The 19,198-nt window shown below is 41.2% G+C and overlaps 1 protein-coding gene across 1 annotated transcript in view; it reads right to left on the minus strand.

Annotated features, from left to right (window-relative positions):
• Window positions 1-19,198, minus strand: part of SHTN1 (shootin 1) — a gene marked incomplete at both ends in the record, with an annotated part of 126,045 nt that overhangs the window by 70,296 nt on the left and 36,551 nt on the right. Inside the window, 3 exons of the mRNA XM_080694619.1 lie at window positions 470-638; window positions 6,371-6,465; window positions 16,223-16,283. Of these exons, the coding sequence (XP_080550745.1) occupies window positions 470-638; window positions 6,371-6,465; window positions 16,223-16,283 (325 nt within the window). The remainder of the gene's footprint in view (window positions 1-469; window positions 639-6,370; window positions 6,466-16,222; window positions 16,284-19,198) is intronic.

Here is a 19,198-nt window from a genome sequence, read left to right on the forward strand (position 1 = left end):
ACAGACACTCATTACCTCTAAGCTACACTGCATGCCCTGTTTTACTTTGTATTTGAAACGGGGTCTCACTAAGTTGTTGAAGGACTTGCTAAATTGCTGATTCTGGCCTTGAACCTGCAATTCTCCTTGTCTCAGCCTCCCAGGTACTGGGATTACAGTCACGCACCACCATGCCTGGCTCACAGGCTTCATAGTCATAAGAGTATGGTCTAAGTGGATGTCAAAACAATACTTCCAAAAATGCCCAGTTCCAAACAAGAAAGCAACTAATAAAGCACCAATGTTATACCCTGTGGTTTTCAACCAGGCTCCCCACCCCCCAGACCGATGAAATCACATTTCCTGGTGGCAGGGCGAGGCCAGGCGCTGGCGGTATAAAACTCCTCACGTGACTCTGCCGTGTAGTGAGACTGAGAGCCTTGTCCCAACAGGAGCCAAAGGCGCTCAGTGACGGAGCCGCGAGTGTCACCTTTGATCTGCTTCTGACACTGGACTGAGACACAAGCCTCGGCAGCACCGTCTGTGTCTGAAGCCGCATCTTCGTCATCGATGTTGATCTCCTCCGTTATCACATCTGGCCCCAGCTTGGCCATGTATAGCATGCTGATCCTCTTCAGTGTTTTATTTTCTTTATTTAGCTAAGACAGAACATAAATACAGTGGTTTCAGCAGCAGTCAAATGAATATCTGGGGTTTTTAAACAATTGACAAATTAAGTGTATTTTTGCCTTACATCTTCACAACATTCACAGCAGGACAGAACAATTAGCAGATTCATTAGAGAAGGATTTATTCACATGTTTTAATATTAAACTTGTTACTTTTAAGTAAGACCTGACACCTGGATGACAGCCAGCAGTAAATGCAAAGGCTGCATCTAACCAATAAGAAATATAAGATACTAAGATGAACACCAGCATTTCCAGTTCTAACTGTCTTAACAAAGGCATTTTATTTCGAGTAAATATCCAGTTTGATGCTGTAGTGAGAACACCTCTTAAAGGTCTACTTGCTTGACATCCTGGTTTGGGGACATTATTACTCTGTATCGTTCACCTGATCTTTATGGGCAGAAGAGGCCCCCAAAGCTCTGCCCATCCTGTTGGCCACAGCTAATACGTCCAGAGACCCGGGGATGGCCAATCAGATCTGGTCTCTAGGAATCTGGGGCCTGGAATGGAGATGAGTTTCCATGTGTCTGAATATATACAACAGGTGCTAGAGACTCCATTCCACATTTGAATCAAGGAAGAGAGTTTGTAGCAAGGCAGAAATGAAGCTGATTTGCAGGGACCAGCAGACAAGGGCTCCCACAGGGCCTTCCCTGGTTCCAGTCTGTTCCTGAACTCCCTCTCTAATAAATCCTTATGTTTTGTCTTTTCTTGCGTAAGCTGGTTTAAGATGTGTTTCTGTCTCTGTATATAGAATCCTAATAATGTAGAATGTAAGAAAGTTCAAGCTATATTCCTATTATCTCCAACAAAGAATTCTAATTCACCACAATAAAAAGGAATCTTACTTTGTTAATATTTGTTATTCTCTAATGTAGAATGAGTGGGTTTGAATTTAATCATTGACAATGGAAATAATAAACATGATTCACTAGAAAGCTAACTACTATAAACTTTGCAGAAGAATAAGATGTCTAATGTACTTATCTAGCTTTGGCCCTTTTTTGTAATAATTTGGGCTACTCTGGGTTTCTTTTCTTTTCTTTTTTTTTTTTTTTTTTTTTTTGGTGGTACTGGGGTAGAACCCAGAGGCTTTCTACCTCTGGGCTATACTTCCAGACCTATTTTTTTTATATTTTTATTTGGAAACAGGGTCTCACTAAGTTGCTGAGAGCCTCACTAAGTAGCTGAGGCTGGCTTCGAACCCATGTGATCCTCCTGTCTCAGCCTCCCAAGTGCTGGGATTACAAGTGTGCACCACCATGCATGGCTTCCTCTGGGTTTCTTTTTTTTTTTTTTTTTTGTGGTACTGGGGTTCCTGGAAGCCCTTCTACCTCCGTGCTACACTCCCAGACCTATTTTTATATATTTTTAAATTTGAAAACAGGGTCTCTTAAGCCAGCAAGGCTGGCTTCGAACCTGCGCGATCCTCCTGTCTCAGCCTCCCAAGCACAGGAATTACAAGCGTGCGCCACGACGCCCGGCTCCTCTGGATTTCTAACAGACCATCTCAGATGGCAGACGTGGTCCTTATCCCAACTATACAGAATCTAACCATATCCCAAGTAGAATAGCTAGAACCAAAGAGGTTTTCTGATTTTCCTGGGGAGAAAGGAAGAATTCCTTAGACATGACTGTGGCCCTTCCATAGGATTTTTTCTAAGAAAACCAACAAGAAAAGGAAACATCCCTTTATCCTCTGTCACGAGTCCCCATTGCCCCACATTGCACTCTAGAATAAGAGTGTAATTCTAGAGTGTAACACTCTAGAATCAGGGATAAGAGATGGGGAACAAAAGTCCCCAACTCCTCTTTCTTAAAGTGGAGAACTTAAGTAGACACTACTGTGGGTTTTTGGAACCATGAATGTGCTACAGCATCACTTTCATAAAGGTTCTAGGAGACTTCTTGTCAGTTCACAAACTATGACCATTTCTGAATTCTAGAAAGAAATACCACTTTCAGAAGAAAATGAAAAAACTCAAGACAATTTCTACTTCTGCCTCCTAATATTTAAACTAAGTTCCAAACTATGCACATCACAATACCTGGAGAGCTTTTTAAAAATATTAATGTCCATGCCTTATACCTTACCAAAATCTCTGGCCATGGGGCCTAGCACAGTACTTGCTCAGGACCTCTTAAGAGATCCGGATGTGTATCAACAGGAAGGTCACTAGAGAAAAGCAATGTAAAGCTTCAGCAAAAACCCAGCTTTTAATCTAGTTCTCTTCTCTGTCCCTAGAATCAACCTAGTCTTTCAGTTTCTCTGTTTTCTCATCAGCAAACTAAGGATAAAAATAATTTCTATCCCCCAATGCAAAGTTTAAATATTACAGATAACATATGGAATATAGTACCTGGCATACAGTACAACTTCATTAAGGGTTAGCTATTAAAAGGAATCTAGTTTGTCTATCCTTTGGAAATCATTTATCAGCTAATTTTCTCCAAAAGTAGGATACATCTATGCATTTCTTTTTCTTCTAGGATGCTCATGACAATACTGATTTTGCCATCTGGTGTTTACTATTACTTCTCAGACCACCCTCAGAATAACACTTGATAACCTCACAGTTAACACTTCTAGCCTCAAAAGAGCTCACTGCTTATATTTAAGCACCCAAAGCCATCAACTACATTCTCTCTGTAATACAACTACTGTACAGAGTCGACCATTCAAAGCAAAAGCAAACCAGAAAAAGTCATTAAGTCTTCTCTGAAATACCATTTTCATATTTTGAAAGATTTATTTCCATGAAGTCTTATGGACATACTATTTGAACTGTGTGTGTGTGTGTGTGTGTGTGTGTGTGTGTGTGTGTGTGTGTTACTGGGGGTAGAACCCAGGGGCTTTTCTGCCTCTGGGCTATACTCCCAGACCTATTTATATATATATATATATATATATTTTATTTGGAAACAGGGTCTCACTAAGTTGCTGATAGCCTCACTAAGTAGCTGAGGCTGGCTTCAAACCTGTGAGATTCTCCTGTCTCAGCCTCCCAAGTGCTGGGATTACAAGCATGCGCCACCATGCCTGGCCCTATTTAGACATTTTTTTAAAATTACAAATTCACAAGTTTTGGCAATTTCACATACTACTTGGATATTTTTGAGAATTTTGAATTCACATGTTGTAGCAATTTCATTGTAGTTACTCACCAAGTAAAAGATTCATGAAATACTACTTGTTTGGAACCCTTCTAAATCACAAAACAAAAAAAAATTTTCATAATCTTACAGTAAGTAAGCCTGTTACTATTCAAATTTAAATAGATTTTACATTGGGCAAAGTACAAAAAAAATTATTCATTTATTAATTTGTGGGTCTGGGGATGGAACCCAGGGGCATTTGACCTCTGAGCTACACCCCCTGCCCTGTTTTTTATTCCTTATTTTGAAACAGGGTCTCACTAAGTTGCGGAAGGCCTCACTAAGTAGCTGAAGCTGTCTGCGAACCTCGATCCTCCTGTCTCAGCCTCCCGAATGCTGGGATTACAAGCGTGCGAGGCCAAAAAATATTTAAAGAAACAAAGTAAGCAAATCAAATGGCTCTGGAACATATGATTTAAAATAATTATTATAAGGATAATAAACACACTTACCCACTAAACCTACACATATTGAGCAAAGTACCCACACTTGTTTTTAAGAAAATTATGAGGTCAAATTACATCGTATAAATTAAATATTCTGCTTGTCATTCATTTGAAGGTTAATATTTGGAAAAACGATGAATTTATAAAAAACCTTGCTGCTCAGAAAATGAAACCTGTTTTCAAATATGACAATTGACACCTGAAATAAAATGCTTTCCTATTACATTTTTTATGACACACAAAATAATGCTTCCAAATTTTGCATTCAATGCTGTAGTATCTTTCACATCTAATGAGTGTTATCTAGCATGTTTTATTAATTCAGATTTTTTGTGTTTTTTAAATTCCATGCTCCATGAATTCACATTGCATCCTCAAAAACAAACTGCATGTCCATTTTCTGAAAGGTTTCTTATAGAACAGGAAACAAATGGTTTAAGTTATGGATCCTGTTTTTAGGACTAAATTGTTCAAACGACCTTTGGGATGACATAACATGGTTTATAAGTTATACTTATGCCTAGGCCAATGCCCCTAGACCCAGTCTGGGGTCTGTAACATATCCAGAAGCACTCTACCTCTTAAGTACATCCCCAGCCTTTTTTATTATTTTGTTTTGAAACAGGGTCTCAATCGGTTGCTGAGTCATGCTAATTTGTTACAGGTCTTGAACCTACAATCCTCCTGTTTCAGCCTCCCAAGAAATGGGATTACAAGCATGTGCCAACACGCTCACCTTGGAGCAGTCTTAGGATCAAGACTCTGGCCCAGCCTGACATTTAAAACAAGAAAACTGTAGCTCACAGAGGTGAACTCTCCAGCCCTAAGTTTCCTGTTAACTAGAAGCAGGGGGAACAAACTGTGGATCCGAGATGGTCAGTGACCTCACTTGGACGTACAACGGGCATTTGTTAATTAATAATAATAATAATAATAATAATAATAATAATATACAGGCTATTTTTAGGCACTAGAAGAGTCAGAGCAGCTAATCTTGCTCCAAATACATTTTTTCCCTCTACTTCTTCCAAAACAAATAAAGGAAATGAAAAGAGCATTGACAGAACATCATGTGCGGGCGAGCTCAGGGAAGCACAGCAGAGCGGAAGGTATGAGAGCCTACGTTACCACTGCTCCAAAAGCAAAGCCCTGGACCACCGGGTGTTCTTTAGATAGCAGGAGTGCAGTGACACACACAAACTCATAATCTTAGTTAAGTTCTGATTGAATATCTTATGAATTCTAATGCAGTGTCGTTATGCAAACAATTAAAGCAAATACCTCTAGCAAGCACACTGCTAATGCACACAAATTAAATTTATTTATATATACTTACTTACTTTATGTCCTGGTAGTAGGATTTGAGTCACATCCAAAGATATACTCAGGAGGTGGCTGATTGGGGAGTTGGGGGGGATAAGGAAAAGAAACACAACCAGCATTCCTAATGAAATTTGGTACAAAATTGCTGTCATCCATTTTCTGATGAAGTGGTTCAGATGCATTTTACCCAACCCAAAATACATAAGACAGAGATAAAAACATTCTTTAATAATAATGTTCTTCTGATGAGACAGAATATAGAAAATTACACACTTGGTAAATTCATCAGCTAGAGGCAATCAGCCAAGCACTGGAGGTCACCTTTGCCTGCCCTCGCTTGCTTTCAAAAATAATCACCTGAAACGTAAGGCTGGAGGCTGGCTGCTCATCGGATCCGAGCAGAAACACACGCACTGCTCTTTTCTGTCAGGCCGGCTCAGCTTTCCACTGGGTTAGCATTTTAACCTCGTGTGAAGACACCTGGGAAGTCCAGTTTCAGGACAGACTGCTCTGTCCAACATCGTCCACGGGGGAAAAGTGAAAACACACACATGCAAATGCTCCTTCTCCAATCAAAAGGACCTTTGCATTAAGGCAGATATTTACATAATCATATCCCAGGGTCCCGAGACCTTGCGGCATTTTCCTCATCACCACAGGAGAGATAAGCGATTGGGACACGAGAAAAGAAAGATGGGACAGAGACCGCTCTCCAGCAAATCAAGCTGAAATGGAAAAGCTCGGGTAAACATCTCTTCCTCTCAAGAGGCTCACCTTGGTTGCCAGAGCTTCGGCGCTTTCTCGACAAGTCTTCTCTATCTCAAGATGGTTCTGCATGAAATTAACTTCCTCTATGACCATGTGAGAAACTAGGAATGAGAGGAGGGAGAAGTGTCAGCAGTCACAGATTACTCAGCTGTTCCACAAGCCCACGCATCGCCCCATGATTAAGAATACTTCAATTCTTTCTCTCGCCAGACCTCTGGCTGCTGTCAAAAGAAAAGTTTTCAAGAAGCTGCCTTGATTAAATCTTAGCTAATATATGAATGCAGAAATAAAAAAGAACACAGTAAAGAACCTTCACTCCTACGGAGCATGTGGAAAGACAGCTCTTTAAGACAGTTTTGAGTGTCTAATTTCTATTTAGCTATACATGCATCCACTGACATCTCTGCTCATTACAATAGAGTTTAAATTAACTGGGTGTGTTGGTGCACACTTGCAATCCCAGTACTTGAGAGGCTGAGACAGGAGGTTCACAAGTTATCGGCCAACCTTAGCTAGTTGGTGAGACCCTCTGCAACTTAGTGAGACTGTTTCAAAACAAAGGATAAAAATTAGGGCTGGAGGGATAGCTCGGAGGTAGAATACCCCTGGGTTCAATCCTCAGTACTACAAAAATAAATAAATAAATAAATAAATAAATCTCCCATAAATAATGTATGACATGATTTCCTTTACTTATCAAGACATGACACAGGGATCTAATGTGGAAAATTAAAAAATAAGTCTTGAGTTAAACTTATCCCTGAAATGACAACAAGATACCTTTAATACATCATGCAATATTTGCCTTTTTTTTTTCCCATGTGAGTGTGTGCTACTAGGGATTCAACCCAGGGGCATTCTACCTTTGAGCTACAGTGACCCCCGGCTCCCGGCCCTATTTTACTTTTTATTTTGAAATAGGGTCTCACTAAGTGGCTGGGGGCTATGCTAAATTGCTGAGGTTGAACTCGAGCTTGTGGTCCCGCTGCCTCAGCCTCGCCAAATACTAGAACTACAGGTGTGCTACAGGTGTGCACCACCATGCCTGGCTGCAATACTAGTCTTTAATAGTGACAATCCAGTTACTATTATTTCATAAACGCGAGGCCAGTAAAGTACAGCTTCAAGATTTATGTAGTATGTGATTATGAAAGCAGATGCTGAGAACTGTTTCCTGTATCATAGACTATCGGTAGGATTTAAAAAAAAAAAAACACATCTTATCGACATTTTAAAAAGTGTGTAATTCTTAGGGATTTTGGTAGCTGGTTCACATAAACTGAGATTTAAAGATACAGAGTCATTTAGATCTTGAATTATATTTAAATATCAAGTAAGAAAAATGCCAATCCTCCCACCCATATTTCAGATTTAAAGAAAATTCTCAGAACCTCAAACTTAACTGTAGAGATACGTACTTACTGACATATTTGTTTGGCTTTCTAAAAAAAATGAAGGGACACCCAAACCCAAAACCCAACAAAGTTAGGCAAAAAGCTGTGGGCTCACATAACACAAAGAGAGATTACTTTTGCTTCATTTAAGCTTAATTAACCTGCAATTATGATTAAACTCAGGGGAAAAAATTTCTCTCCAAATTAAATACAAAAAAATGTATTACTTCCTAAGTCTGTCCAAAGTTCTTATTATGTTAATATTCAAATTCATAAAGCAGCACTAAATGGCCAGAAACATCTCTAACCTTGACATTTTTTCAGGGGTAATAATAATCTGCCGCAAATGCAGGCCAACCAAAAACCACTTAACTAATTAGTAGTTGCAGTCACCGAGAAAAACATGAATCAACACTGTTATTACAAGTGGCACATTTGAGTGGCATCTAATTATGACTTGATGAGCACGATCCTTGCATTACCAACATACTCCTGCATCCCATCAGGGCCTAAAAGCTGCTGATGGCGTTGACTTGGAGAAACTCCCCCTCCACGGTACAGCAGCACCCAACAATTGGCTTGGCAGGGGCCCCCCTCACTAAATGACACGTTAAGCGTAATTACTGGTAGACATTGTAAATAAACAGGATTGGAAGTGAAAATTGTACCAAGTGCATAAGACACAATCTGACACATTGGAAGTGGCAGCCTTAATTGAGAGTTTCTTTGACTGCTCAAGATCATTTCAACTACATTTCTCAGAGGACAGTGATTATAACTGTGGAGACAGACGGCATAATGGTATCAGCACTGCTGACAGAGCAGTGAATTAAATTGTATCTGCTGGGGTGTGAAAGCCTTGATGAGAGGTACAGATGCCTTAGTGGTCTTATCATTATAACACAATGGTCATGTTGTCATCAACCTTTCTGGCTCCAATTGAAAAGAAATGATTGTGTGTTGAGGCTTCCCCCCCCCCACGCCACCCCCCTTGTCCTCTTCTATCTCTTGTTCTGAATAGAACCAATTTTCAGAGAGCTATGAAATCACGCAATAGGTCCTAAAATGCAGCTGCTTGGCATACAAACGGGCCCCCATTAAACTGGAATCACACACAATATGTGTTTATGCCAGAAGAACAAATAGAAGCTGAACACAGGCCAAGTTTATTCACACACACAAAGCCCATGTAGCTCTTCATCAATATAATTGCTTTTTATATTGTAGTTTAAATAATAGGCTCTATTATTTCCTTAAAATCCTAATATTCCTGGCATTTTATCACTATGTTTACAAGGTAGGTTCTTCAAAAAATGTGAAGGGAAGAGAAAAGAAACCTATACAATTTTTACAACATCAAATATGACTTTGAATTTTTTAGCCTTAACTACTTGACATCGCCTGCCACAATCTGGTATTTCTACTCTCATAACAAAAACATAAACACTCTGCATTTTTCATAGGAATTTGACTTTTTATTCAATAACATTCTTGCTCATGAAAGAGTAAGAAAAAAAAATCATTCTGCAGCAGTAGGGTTCAGGCCTGGCAAAAAGCGGGGAAGGAAGAGGAGAAACATTTATTTTCTAAACATTTTGTAAAAAGCTGCCCTGTGATTTAACTGGACAAACTTGGCTAGGTAGTACTGGCCCACCTTTTCTCTCTAGTACTGAGGTGGTATGTGGCATTGGGTGGGGTTTTAATCTCTACCTCAAAAAGTAGAGATTTTTTAACTATGCTTTCCTTTTTGTTAAAAAAAAAATTATCACAATACTAAATTGGTAGCACAGAAGCCCATTTATCAACTTTCTAGGTGGAGAAAAAAATTACAGGTCAAAGGCCATTTATATCTTTAAAATGTGTGACTTCAGCAGGGTGTGATGGCACACACCTGCAATCACTGTACTTGAGAGGTTGAGACAGAAGGATCACAAGTTCAAATCACAGGTTCAAGACCAGTCTTGGCAACTTAGTGAGGCTCTCAGCAACTTAACAAGATCCTGTTTCCAATTAAAAAATAAAATAGGGATGGGAGTATAGCTTGAAGTTAGAATGCCCCTGGGTTCAATTCTCCAGCAACATATACATACCAAAAAAAAAAAAAAAAAAAAAAGTATGACCCCATTTCCAAATCCCAAAGTCAGTTCACATGATTCAAGACAGAAATTTATTTGCGGGGGGGGGGGGGTCTGGGGATGGAACCCAGGGGCATTTGACCTCCGAGCTACATCCTCCTCCCTATCTTTTATTCTTTATTTTGACGCAGGGTCTCACTAAGTTGCGAAGGGCTGTTCGTGAGCCACGATTCTCCGTTTCAGCCTCCTGAATGCAGGGATTACAAGCGCGCCCACCACGCAGGCTCAAGACAGAAGTATTTTTGATGTGTAAATCTACTTGCTCATTTTCGAAGAATAAAAGCTTTAAAAACCTTTAGCTGTCATTTAATGACCTGCTTCCTAGTCCTGAATGTGGGCCTGTTTCATGATAGTCATGATTCATGATCACAGATATTATACTATGACATTTGCACTTTGGGGTGATAGGAAGTTTAAAACCAACAAAAACAAAAAGACGAGCTTTAAGCAAAGGGACCCAAACCCTATAGTTATGTCTTAAAAACTCATTTTTTTAGAAATCCATACTGAGCTGGGCCTGGTGGCATACACTTGTAATCCTAGCACGTGGGAGGCTGAGACAGGAGGATCACAGGTTCGCGGTCAGCCTCAGCAACTTGGTGAGGCTCTTGACAACTTAGTGAGAACCTGTTTCAAAAATAAAAGATAGCCGGGTGTGGTGGCGCACACTTGTAATCCCTGTGCTTGGGAGGCTGAGACAGGAGGATCGCACAGGTTCTAAGCCACCCTCGACTACTTAGTGAGACCCTGTTTCCAAATAAAATATAAAATAGGTCTGGGAGTATAGCCCGGAGGTAGAAAGCCTCTGGGTTCCACCCCTAGTACCACAATAAATAAATAAATAAATAAACAAATAAATAAATAAATAAATAAATAAATTTAAAAAATAGGGTTGGTGGTATAGCTTGGAGGTAGAATGCCCGTGCTCAATTCCCAGTACTTAAAAAAAAAAAGCCATATTTTAATATAGTCAGTATGCCAGGCATGGTGGCACTCGCTTGTAATCCCGGCGCTTGGGAGGCGGAGACAGGAGGATCACACAGGTTCGAAGCCAGCTGCGCTGGATTAAGAGACCCTGTTTCCAAAAATAAAATAAGTATAAAATAAGTATAAAAAGAGGTCTGGGAGTGTAGCCCAGAGGTAGAAAGGTTTCCAGGAACCCTAGTACCACCAAAAAAAAAAAAAAAAGAAAGAAAGAATGAAAGAAAGAAAGAAAGTACATTTTAAAATAATTTGATGACCAGTGCTAGTTGCAAAGTAATAAAATATCAATAAGAACAGAAGTGCAAGCACACAGATAAAAAACTGGCTACAAGATGACAACCGCTGATGCTGGACAATGGACACATGAAGGCTCATTGGATGATTTTTCTCGCTATTTTTTTTTAGTAACTTCAAAAATTCTTATAATTAAAAAACATTAAAGACCCTGAGAACTCAAAAGCATAGCCTAAAAGCACATCAACTGTTGACTCTAGCGGTCTAGCTGAATTAGAAAAGTGTCTCTCTCCTCATCTCTGACCTCAGCACACTCTTGTAGACATGGCACCTCGGCACACACCACACTGCAAGGTGACTGACTGGGTTTAATGGTTTGTTTTACTGTCTTCCACTAACTGAGAGATTTTGTTTCATGCACGTGTGATTCTCTTGTATCTGGCACAATGCTATGTAGAAAGGAGGTCCTCGTGTTTGTGTGTGTTTGAAGGACTGAAAAATATCCAGGCCTAAGTTTACTTTTTTACAGAGTGTTCTCTATAAAGTAGAACTGCTTAGGAGACAATCTCCATCAACTGACCGAGCCTGACTATGTGTCCAGCCTCGAGCTAAATGGTTTACAAGTGCTTCCCCCGTGACTCCTCACCACAGTCCTACAAAGCAGGTTTAACCACAGCAACTTGATATCTGATGATACTAAGGCCCAAAGGGATTAAATGACATAGTCCAAATTACAGGCACCGGCCAGTCAAACCCATGTCCAGGTGACTCCAGTCTTCCAAGGTCCTTTCTAGTTTGTTATAGTTAATGGTGTCACTTTAACTACAGCATTGCTTCTAGACAAAACTCTGTTCCCCATACCTCTCAGAAATGAGTAGATGAAGGATATCTCCGAAGGACACACGATAAACAGGAGATTCTCCTTCAACCCTGAACTATTTACAGTTTTCATGTGGAAAGAAAACAGCCAGGAAGAGTCAGGGTGGTGCAGCAGGAGGATCACTTGAACTCATGAGGTAGAGACCGGCCTGGGCAACAGAGCAAGACCCCATCTCAAACAAACAGAACAACCAGGAAGTTGGCAACGTGGAGGAAACTGAGTGTACCCTAAAACGGAACCTAGGCTCTGACGCTGTGGCCTCAAATACACGAAAGGACTTTGCTTCCTTCTCCTTTCAGAGGACCCCATATTTCTAGGCACCTGGCTTTGCTCAGAGGTGGGTTCTTTGCACAGAAAGTCAAGGAGGCAGGCTCAGGGAGAGCCGGCAGAGGGCCAAGAGCAGCGTGGTACTATGGACAGAGAGCGCAGAGCCCCGGCCTGCGGAAGCTCTTCCCGAGCCTTCTTCCACTGCTCTTCTCGCGCTTGAGAGCTAGGCCTGGCAGGTAGACATTGCAGAGATTTCAGATTCAACACTGTGCCAAAAGAATCTCTTCCAAGACCTGTCCAAATGTGTAACCCTGTATTCAAGACCAACTTCCTAAAGGTTAATGATACGAACTCTTAATACTGACATGATATGAACCGTTAAGTCCTGACACCAATAATGATGGCTTAGTAGATGGGAGGGTGGTAACAGCAAGTACCTTCAAGCACTTACTAGATGCCAGGTATAGACAGTGGTAAGAACTTTTTATATGGATTATCTCATTTTATACTCAACCTGTAAAGCAGGGTCCATTTATCCCAATTTTACTAATGTAGAAACTTGTTCGGGCTACATGGATTTACATCAAATAAAACTTTTCATTGGTGAAAAGAATGGCCATTTGCCCTTTCAGATCTGAAAATTTGACCCTTTGTTCAAAATCCATGAATCATGGATCACATGGGTCACAGATATATATTTTTAAGAAATAAAGTTCTCTCCTTTCTTATTTTGACACTGCTTAAGTAAAAAGTTAGCACTATTTTCCTGCTATCCAAACTTTAATCAAACAGGCCCAATAAAGGTAAAAATTAACTGCATATCACAATAGAAATTGTACTAATAATTCAATTTGTCATTTCAGGTCTTAATGTGAGTTATTCATAAGGAAAAAATGAAATTTATACTATCGAGGATAGAGGAAGACACAAAGGAAAAAGAAAAATGGGAGATGAGAGTTTACAAGTTACTCAGAAGGCAGATGTGGGGGAAAGTTGCTTCCATTTCTGCATAACACAAGAGGCAAAACTTGACTATCCCCATTGCCCAGAGCACATCAGTCCACTATCAATAATGCAAGCACATTAATTTTACAATAAATCTAACCATAAGAAACTTGACTATCTCGGCTACACAGAGCACACCAGTCCACTATCAATCATTGAAGCACATTAACTGGGAACGGCGGCAGCGGTGAGCGGGGCCCGTGCAAGTGTGAGCATACCCGTCAATCCTGCGTGAGGGAGGAGGAGGTCCTGGCGACTGCAGTTCATACATTCACAAATAAGAGTTATTTCTACCATAACACAATGGCCGCCAGAGATAGGTAATATCAACAAGATTACCCTTGGATTTTCTTTGTTGTAGTCAGATGCTGGGGGAAACAAAAGTGGGCTGTTGAAATTTAACTATAATGCTGCACTTTGATGGCGGTTTTATGTGCCAAAAGAGTAAAATGTTTTGTCGTGTTGTTACCAAGTCAACACTCCAGGGTGTAAGCAAATGACCTGACTGATAAGCTGTCTGCAGAAGGTAGAGGAGAGCCCTGCTTCCCAGGGAGGGCCGCTTTCCCTGCCCTGGTTTGGCTCTTTGCTGGTGACAAATTTCCATCTGACATCTCTGGGCCTGCTCAGCCACCTGCCATTTTAGGGGATAAATAACAGATTAACGTCACAGAAAAAATAAAATGTCGTCAGAAGAGTATTAGAGATTGTGTGGGAATGTAATATTCCTTGGTGGTAAAGCTTTTCCAAACATTTCCACCCAAAACATGCCTAAGCTCTGGGAACCTGTAACTGCTTTTCTTTCTTTCTTTCTTTCTCTCTCTCCCTCTCTCTCTCTCTCAGCATTTTATTAAAGTATAAGTGACACATTAAAAAGCTGCACATAGCCAGGCGTGGTGGCGCACGCTTGTAATCCTCACGCTTGGGAGGCTGAGACAGGAGGATCGCACAGGTTCGAAGCCAGCTTCAGCTACTTAGTGAGGCTCTCAGCAACTTAGTGAGACCCTGTTTCCAAAAAATAAAAAATAAAATAGGTCTGGGAGTGTAGCCCGGAGGTAGAAAGACCCTAGGTTCGACCCCCAGTATCACCAAAAAACAAAACAAAACAAAGCTGCACATATTTAATGTATACAGCTTGATTTAGTTTAGGAATAAGTATATATGTTATGAAACCATCACCATCCTCAAGGCCACAGACATATCCATCACATCCCAAAGTTTCCTCCCGCCTTACCTATCTATTTATCTATCACCTAGCTATGTATATTTCAACTTTAGCAGTGCTGGAGACTTAACCCAAGGCTTCATGCATACTAGGCAAGCACTCTACCACTGACCTATATTCCCCAACCCCTACTTATTTATTTAGAACATTTTTTTGGGGGGGGGCAGGTCTAGGGATGGAACCCAGGGGCATTTAACCTCCAAGCTACACCCCTTGACCTATTTTTTAAAATTATTCTTTATTTTGAAACAGGGTCTCACTAAGTTGCGGAGGGCCTCACTAAGTAGGTGAGGCTGTCCGTGAATCGCGATTCTCCTGTCTCAGCCTCCCAAATGCTGGGATTACAAATGTGTGCCACCACCTCTGGCTTTATTTAGAACTTTTAACACAGGAATTACCTTCAAAGTACTTTTTTGTTTATTTTTTGCAGTACTAGGGATAGAACCCAAGAACATTCTACCTTCGAGCTACACTCCCAGCCCTATATTTTTTTTTACTATTTACTTATTTAGTTAGTTAGTTACTGGGGTACTGAGAGTGGAACCCAGTAACTTTTCTACCTCCAGGTTATACTCCTAGGCGTATTTTATACTTTATTTGGAAACAGGGTCTCACTAAGTTTCTGAGAGCCTCGCTAAGTAGCTGAGGCTGGCTTTGAACCTGTGTGATCCCCCTGTCTCAGCTTCCCACACACTGATATTACAAGCATATGCCACCACGCCCAGCTACTCTAGTTTTGAAACAGGGTCTCACTAAGTTTCAAAGCGGCTCACTGAGTAGCACGTGAGGCTGTCCACAAACCAAGATCCTCCTGTCTCAGCCTCCCAAACGCTGGAATTACAAGTGTGCCCCACCGTGCCCAGCTCCTTATAGTACATTTTAATGTATACTATTGTTAGCTATAATCACAAACTGTATAGATCTCCAGCATAATTCCTTTTCTATGAGTTATCTTAAGAAACTAATCGGTTTATTATAAAGCTGTATGTGTAAGGGTACTTTCCAGGCATTTTTCTTTCCCCCGTGGGTCTGGGAATGGAACCCAGGGGCATTTGACCTCCAAGCTATACCTCCTCCCTATTTTTTATTCTTTATTTTAAAACAGGGTCTCACTAAGTTGCAAAAGGCCTAAGTAGCTGAGGCTGTCCACAAACCTCGATCCTCCGATCTCAGCCTCCCAAATGCTGGGATTACAAACATGTGCCACCACACCTGGCTTCCAGGCATTATTTATAATGGTCAAAAAACAGAAAAAAAAATCTATCAACTAAAAAAAAAATGATAGTACTATTACATGATGGAATACTAGGGCATCAATTGAATCAGATATACATTGCTACTGACATGCAAAGAAGGCAATGCACTGTTTACTGAAAAAAAGAATAGGCTAAAACTGAATGTTAACTATGCAACTTTCTTGTAGAAACATATTACACAAATAAAAAACAAGATGGATAGACTATAAAATACTAACATTGGCTTTTCTCAAGGAATCAAGGTAACAAAATAATTCTGTTCTCCTACTTTTTATGTAGTTAAATTTCTTATAACAAGTTGAAACTTTTATAATAAGAGCCTCATGAAACAATAATGCTTATTCCATTTCTTTTTTAAAAATCACAGAAATGCTGGGGCTTTTTTGGCATATGGGAAGACAATTATAGCAGGGTGTCCATCTACTCACATAATCCCAGCACACTCGTATATTTGTAATAATTGCACTTAAATGCTACGTACTTTTCTGAAATTCTTCCAGCTTCTTAACAGCTTCATCTCGTTCTTGCCTAATTTTATCACACTGAAATGAGAAAGAAAAAAAGAAAACATTTGACTTGTGCTTAAATTTTAAGTTTGGAAAGGTGAGCAAGAATAAACAGAGCGTAGACATCTCCTGAAAAAACCCTTTCGAAAGCACCTCTGGTACCTGGTCTGGGTGCTGCCTAGTTGGCATTTGTACCATTTTTACCTGGTCATTTTTTCCTGGACCTTCTAAGATAACAAGTCACCCTTTCGGCTCATTATCTCCTCACTAGCAGACCAATTTAAGATCCTTGAGTTAAAATTTTATTATTATTATTATTATTATTTATTATTATCATTATTATTTTGGTGGTACTGGGGGTGGAACCCAGAGGCTTCCTACCTCCGGGCTATACTCCCAGACCTATTTTATATTTTATTTGGAAACAGGGTCTCGCTAAGTTGCTGAGAGCCTCACTAAGTAGCTGAGGCTGGCTTCGAACCCGCGTGATCCTCCTGTCTCACCTCCCAAGCACGGGGATTACAAGTGTGCACCACCACACGCCCAGCTGTATTAGTTCTTAATAGACTTTTATTGGCGCATTGAGTCTCACATCATGATGTAGGTCAGAGTGATAGGGACACCGGGCACAGCACTGGGGCTTCCCAGGCTCCTCCCCGTCCCCTCCCCTCACCCCCCCCCACATGATGGAGATCGGCATTGATAACTTCGCTTGTGTACCTAACATCAATTGAAGTGTTTTCTTCATTAATTCCCTCCGCCATCACCTTTGCCTAGATCTACTCCACGGCTGCATTATCTAAATTCCCTCTTGCATCCCAATTATCCCTGAGTTTCTGCGTATGGGAGAAAACACACGACCCTTCACTTATGACGACCCTTCACTTATGACGACCCTTCACTTATGACCGGCCAATCGCACTTAACACGATGTTCTCCAAGTCCATCTGTTTTACTGCAAATGACATCATTTTGTTCTTCTTTATTGCCGGGTAGAATTCCATTCTGTACGTAACTCATAATTCCGTAACCCATTCACCTGTGGTTGGGTGCCTCGGATGGCCTCAAAATTCGGCTATTGTGAACTGTGCAACTATAAACATGGAATCACGTATCATTCTGAACTAATTATGATGTGAGACTACAATGCACCAATAAAAGTATATTAAGAAAAAGAACGAATACATTTTAACTCAAGGATATTAAATTGGTCTGTTAGAGAAGAGATAAAGAGCCGATGGGGTGACTTACCATATCACGTAATAATATCCTGACTTCAGTTCCTTGGGGAAGATACACAGCAGTGGTGGAGCTAGATCGTGTGATGATGTATTCTTTGTTTGTTTGTTTTCTTGTGGTACTGGGGATTCAACCCAGGGGAATTCTATCTAATCCCAGCCCTATGTTATATATTAGTTTGAAATGTAGCCTAAGTTGCAGAGGACCTCACTAAAATTCTGAGGCTGGCCGTGAATCTGTGATCCTCCTGTCTCAGCCTCCCAAACACTGGGATTACAGGCGAGCACCACTGCACCCACCTGGTGTATTAATTCTTTTTTGTGCCTCTTTTTAAAGTAGGTATGCATGTGCGCCCTTCTCCCTCGCCCCCGCCCATGCTGATAATCAAATCCAGAGCCTGGCACACGCGTAAGGATGTGCTCTTCCACTGAGCTAAACCCCTAGCCTATTGAGCTTCCCCTCAAGGAAGCCGAGACAGTGAGCAGCCCCAAGTCTAGTCCCCAGGGCTCTTGCCTACCCCACACAATGGCGCACTCCTGGAATCACAGGGAAAGAGGGCTGAAGGGAAATGCCACCACCCTGTGCACTCTCACCCACGAAAAGTATGGTCCTGTGGCCTCGAGATTTTGAATACAAGAAGGTCGCAAATTAAAAGGAGAGAAGATAAAATATTTCACGATAAGTATGTATCACTTTTATAAACTGAAGTTTAATTTTAAAAGGTGAGAAGTCTCACTGGAAAGACTTCAGGGGACAAGACAATAAAAGGCAAAAATAACTACAAAAGCATGAAGATCTTTAGGATATGTGGTTCAGAAACAAGTCTCCAGCCAGGTGTGGTGGCGCACACTTGTAATCCCAGTTCTTGGGAGGCTGAGAGAGGAGGACTGCAGGTTCATGGCCAGCCTCAGCAACCTAGTGAGACCCTCTAAGACTTAGTGAGACTCTTTTTCAAAACCATAAAATAGGGCTAGGGTTGTAGTTCAGAGGTAGAATGCCTCTGAGCTTAATCCCTAGCACCACAGAGGAGGAGGAGGATGGTGGTGAGGAGGAGGAGGAGGAGGAGGAGGATAAGGAGGAGGGAGGAGGAGGATGGTGGTGGGGAGGAGGAGGAGGATGGTGGTGGGGAGGAGGAGAGGAGGAGGAGGAGGATGGTGGTGGGGAGGAGGAGGAAGATGGTGGTGGGGAGGAGGAGGAGGATGGTGGTGGGGAGGAGGAGGATGGTGGTAGGGAGGAGGAAGAGGATGGTGGTGGGGAGGAGGAGGAGGATGGTGGTGGGGAGGAGGAGGAGGAGGATGGTGGTGGGGAGGAGGAGGAGGATGGTGGTGGGGAAGAGGAGGAGGATGGTGGTGGGGAGGAGGAGGAGGAGGAGAAATCTCCTATTTCATAATGCTGTGTATTAATATTTTTTTAGAACCAGGTATTCATGCTGAAGACTAAATCCAATTTACCCTGAATTTTGAGACAGGGAGGTATAATACATTGTGGAGGCACTTTACTGAAAGTACCTGAAACCTTAAAAAGTGATTTTTAGCTATAGAGTAATAATTAAAAGTTAAAATCCAACTCTTTAGAATCTGGACCGGCAAGCTGGGCACAGGGGCACATCCGTGTAATCTTACCTACTCGGAAGGTAGGGCGGGGGATCACAAGTTTAAGGCCGGCCTGGATGACTGAGCAACATCGTGCCTCAAAACTTTAAGTGAATATAT

This window comes from Muscardinus avellanarius (assembly GCF_963383645.1).
Source record: "Muscardinus avellanarius genome assembly, chromosome: 4".
In the NCBI taxonomy this organism is placed as follows: Eukaryota; Metazoa; Chordata; class Mammalia; order Rodentia; family Gliridae; genus Muscardinus; species Muscardinus avellanarius.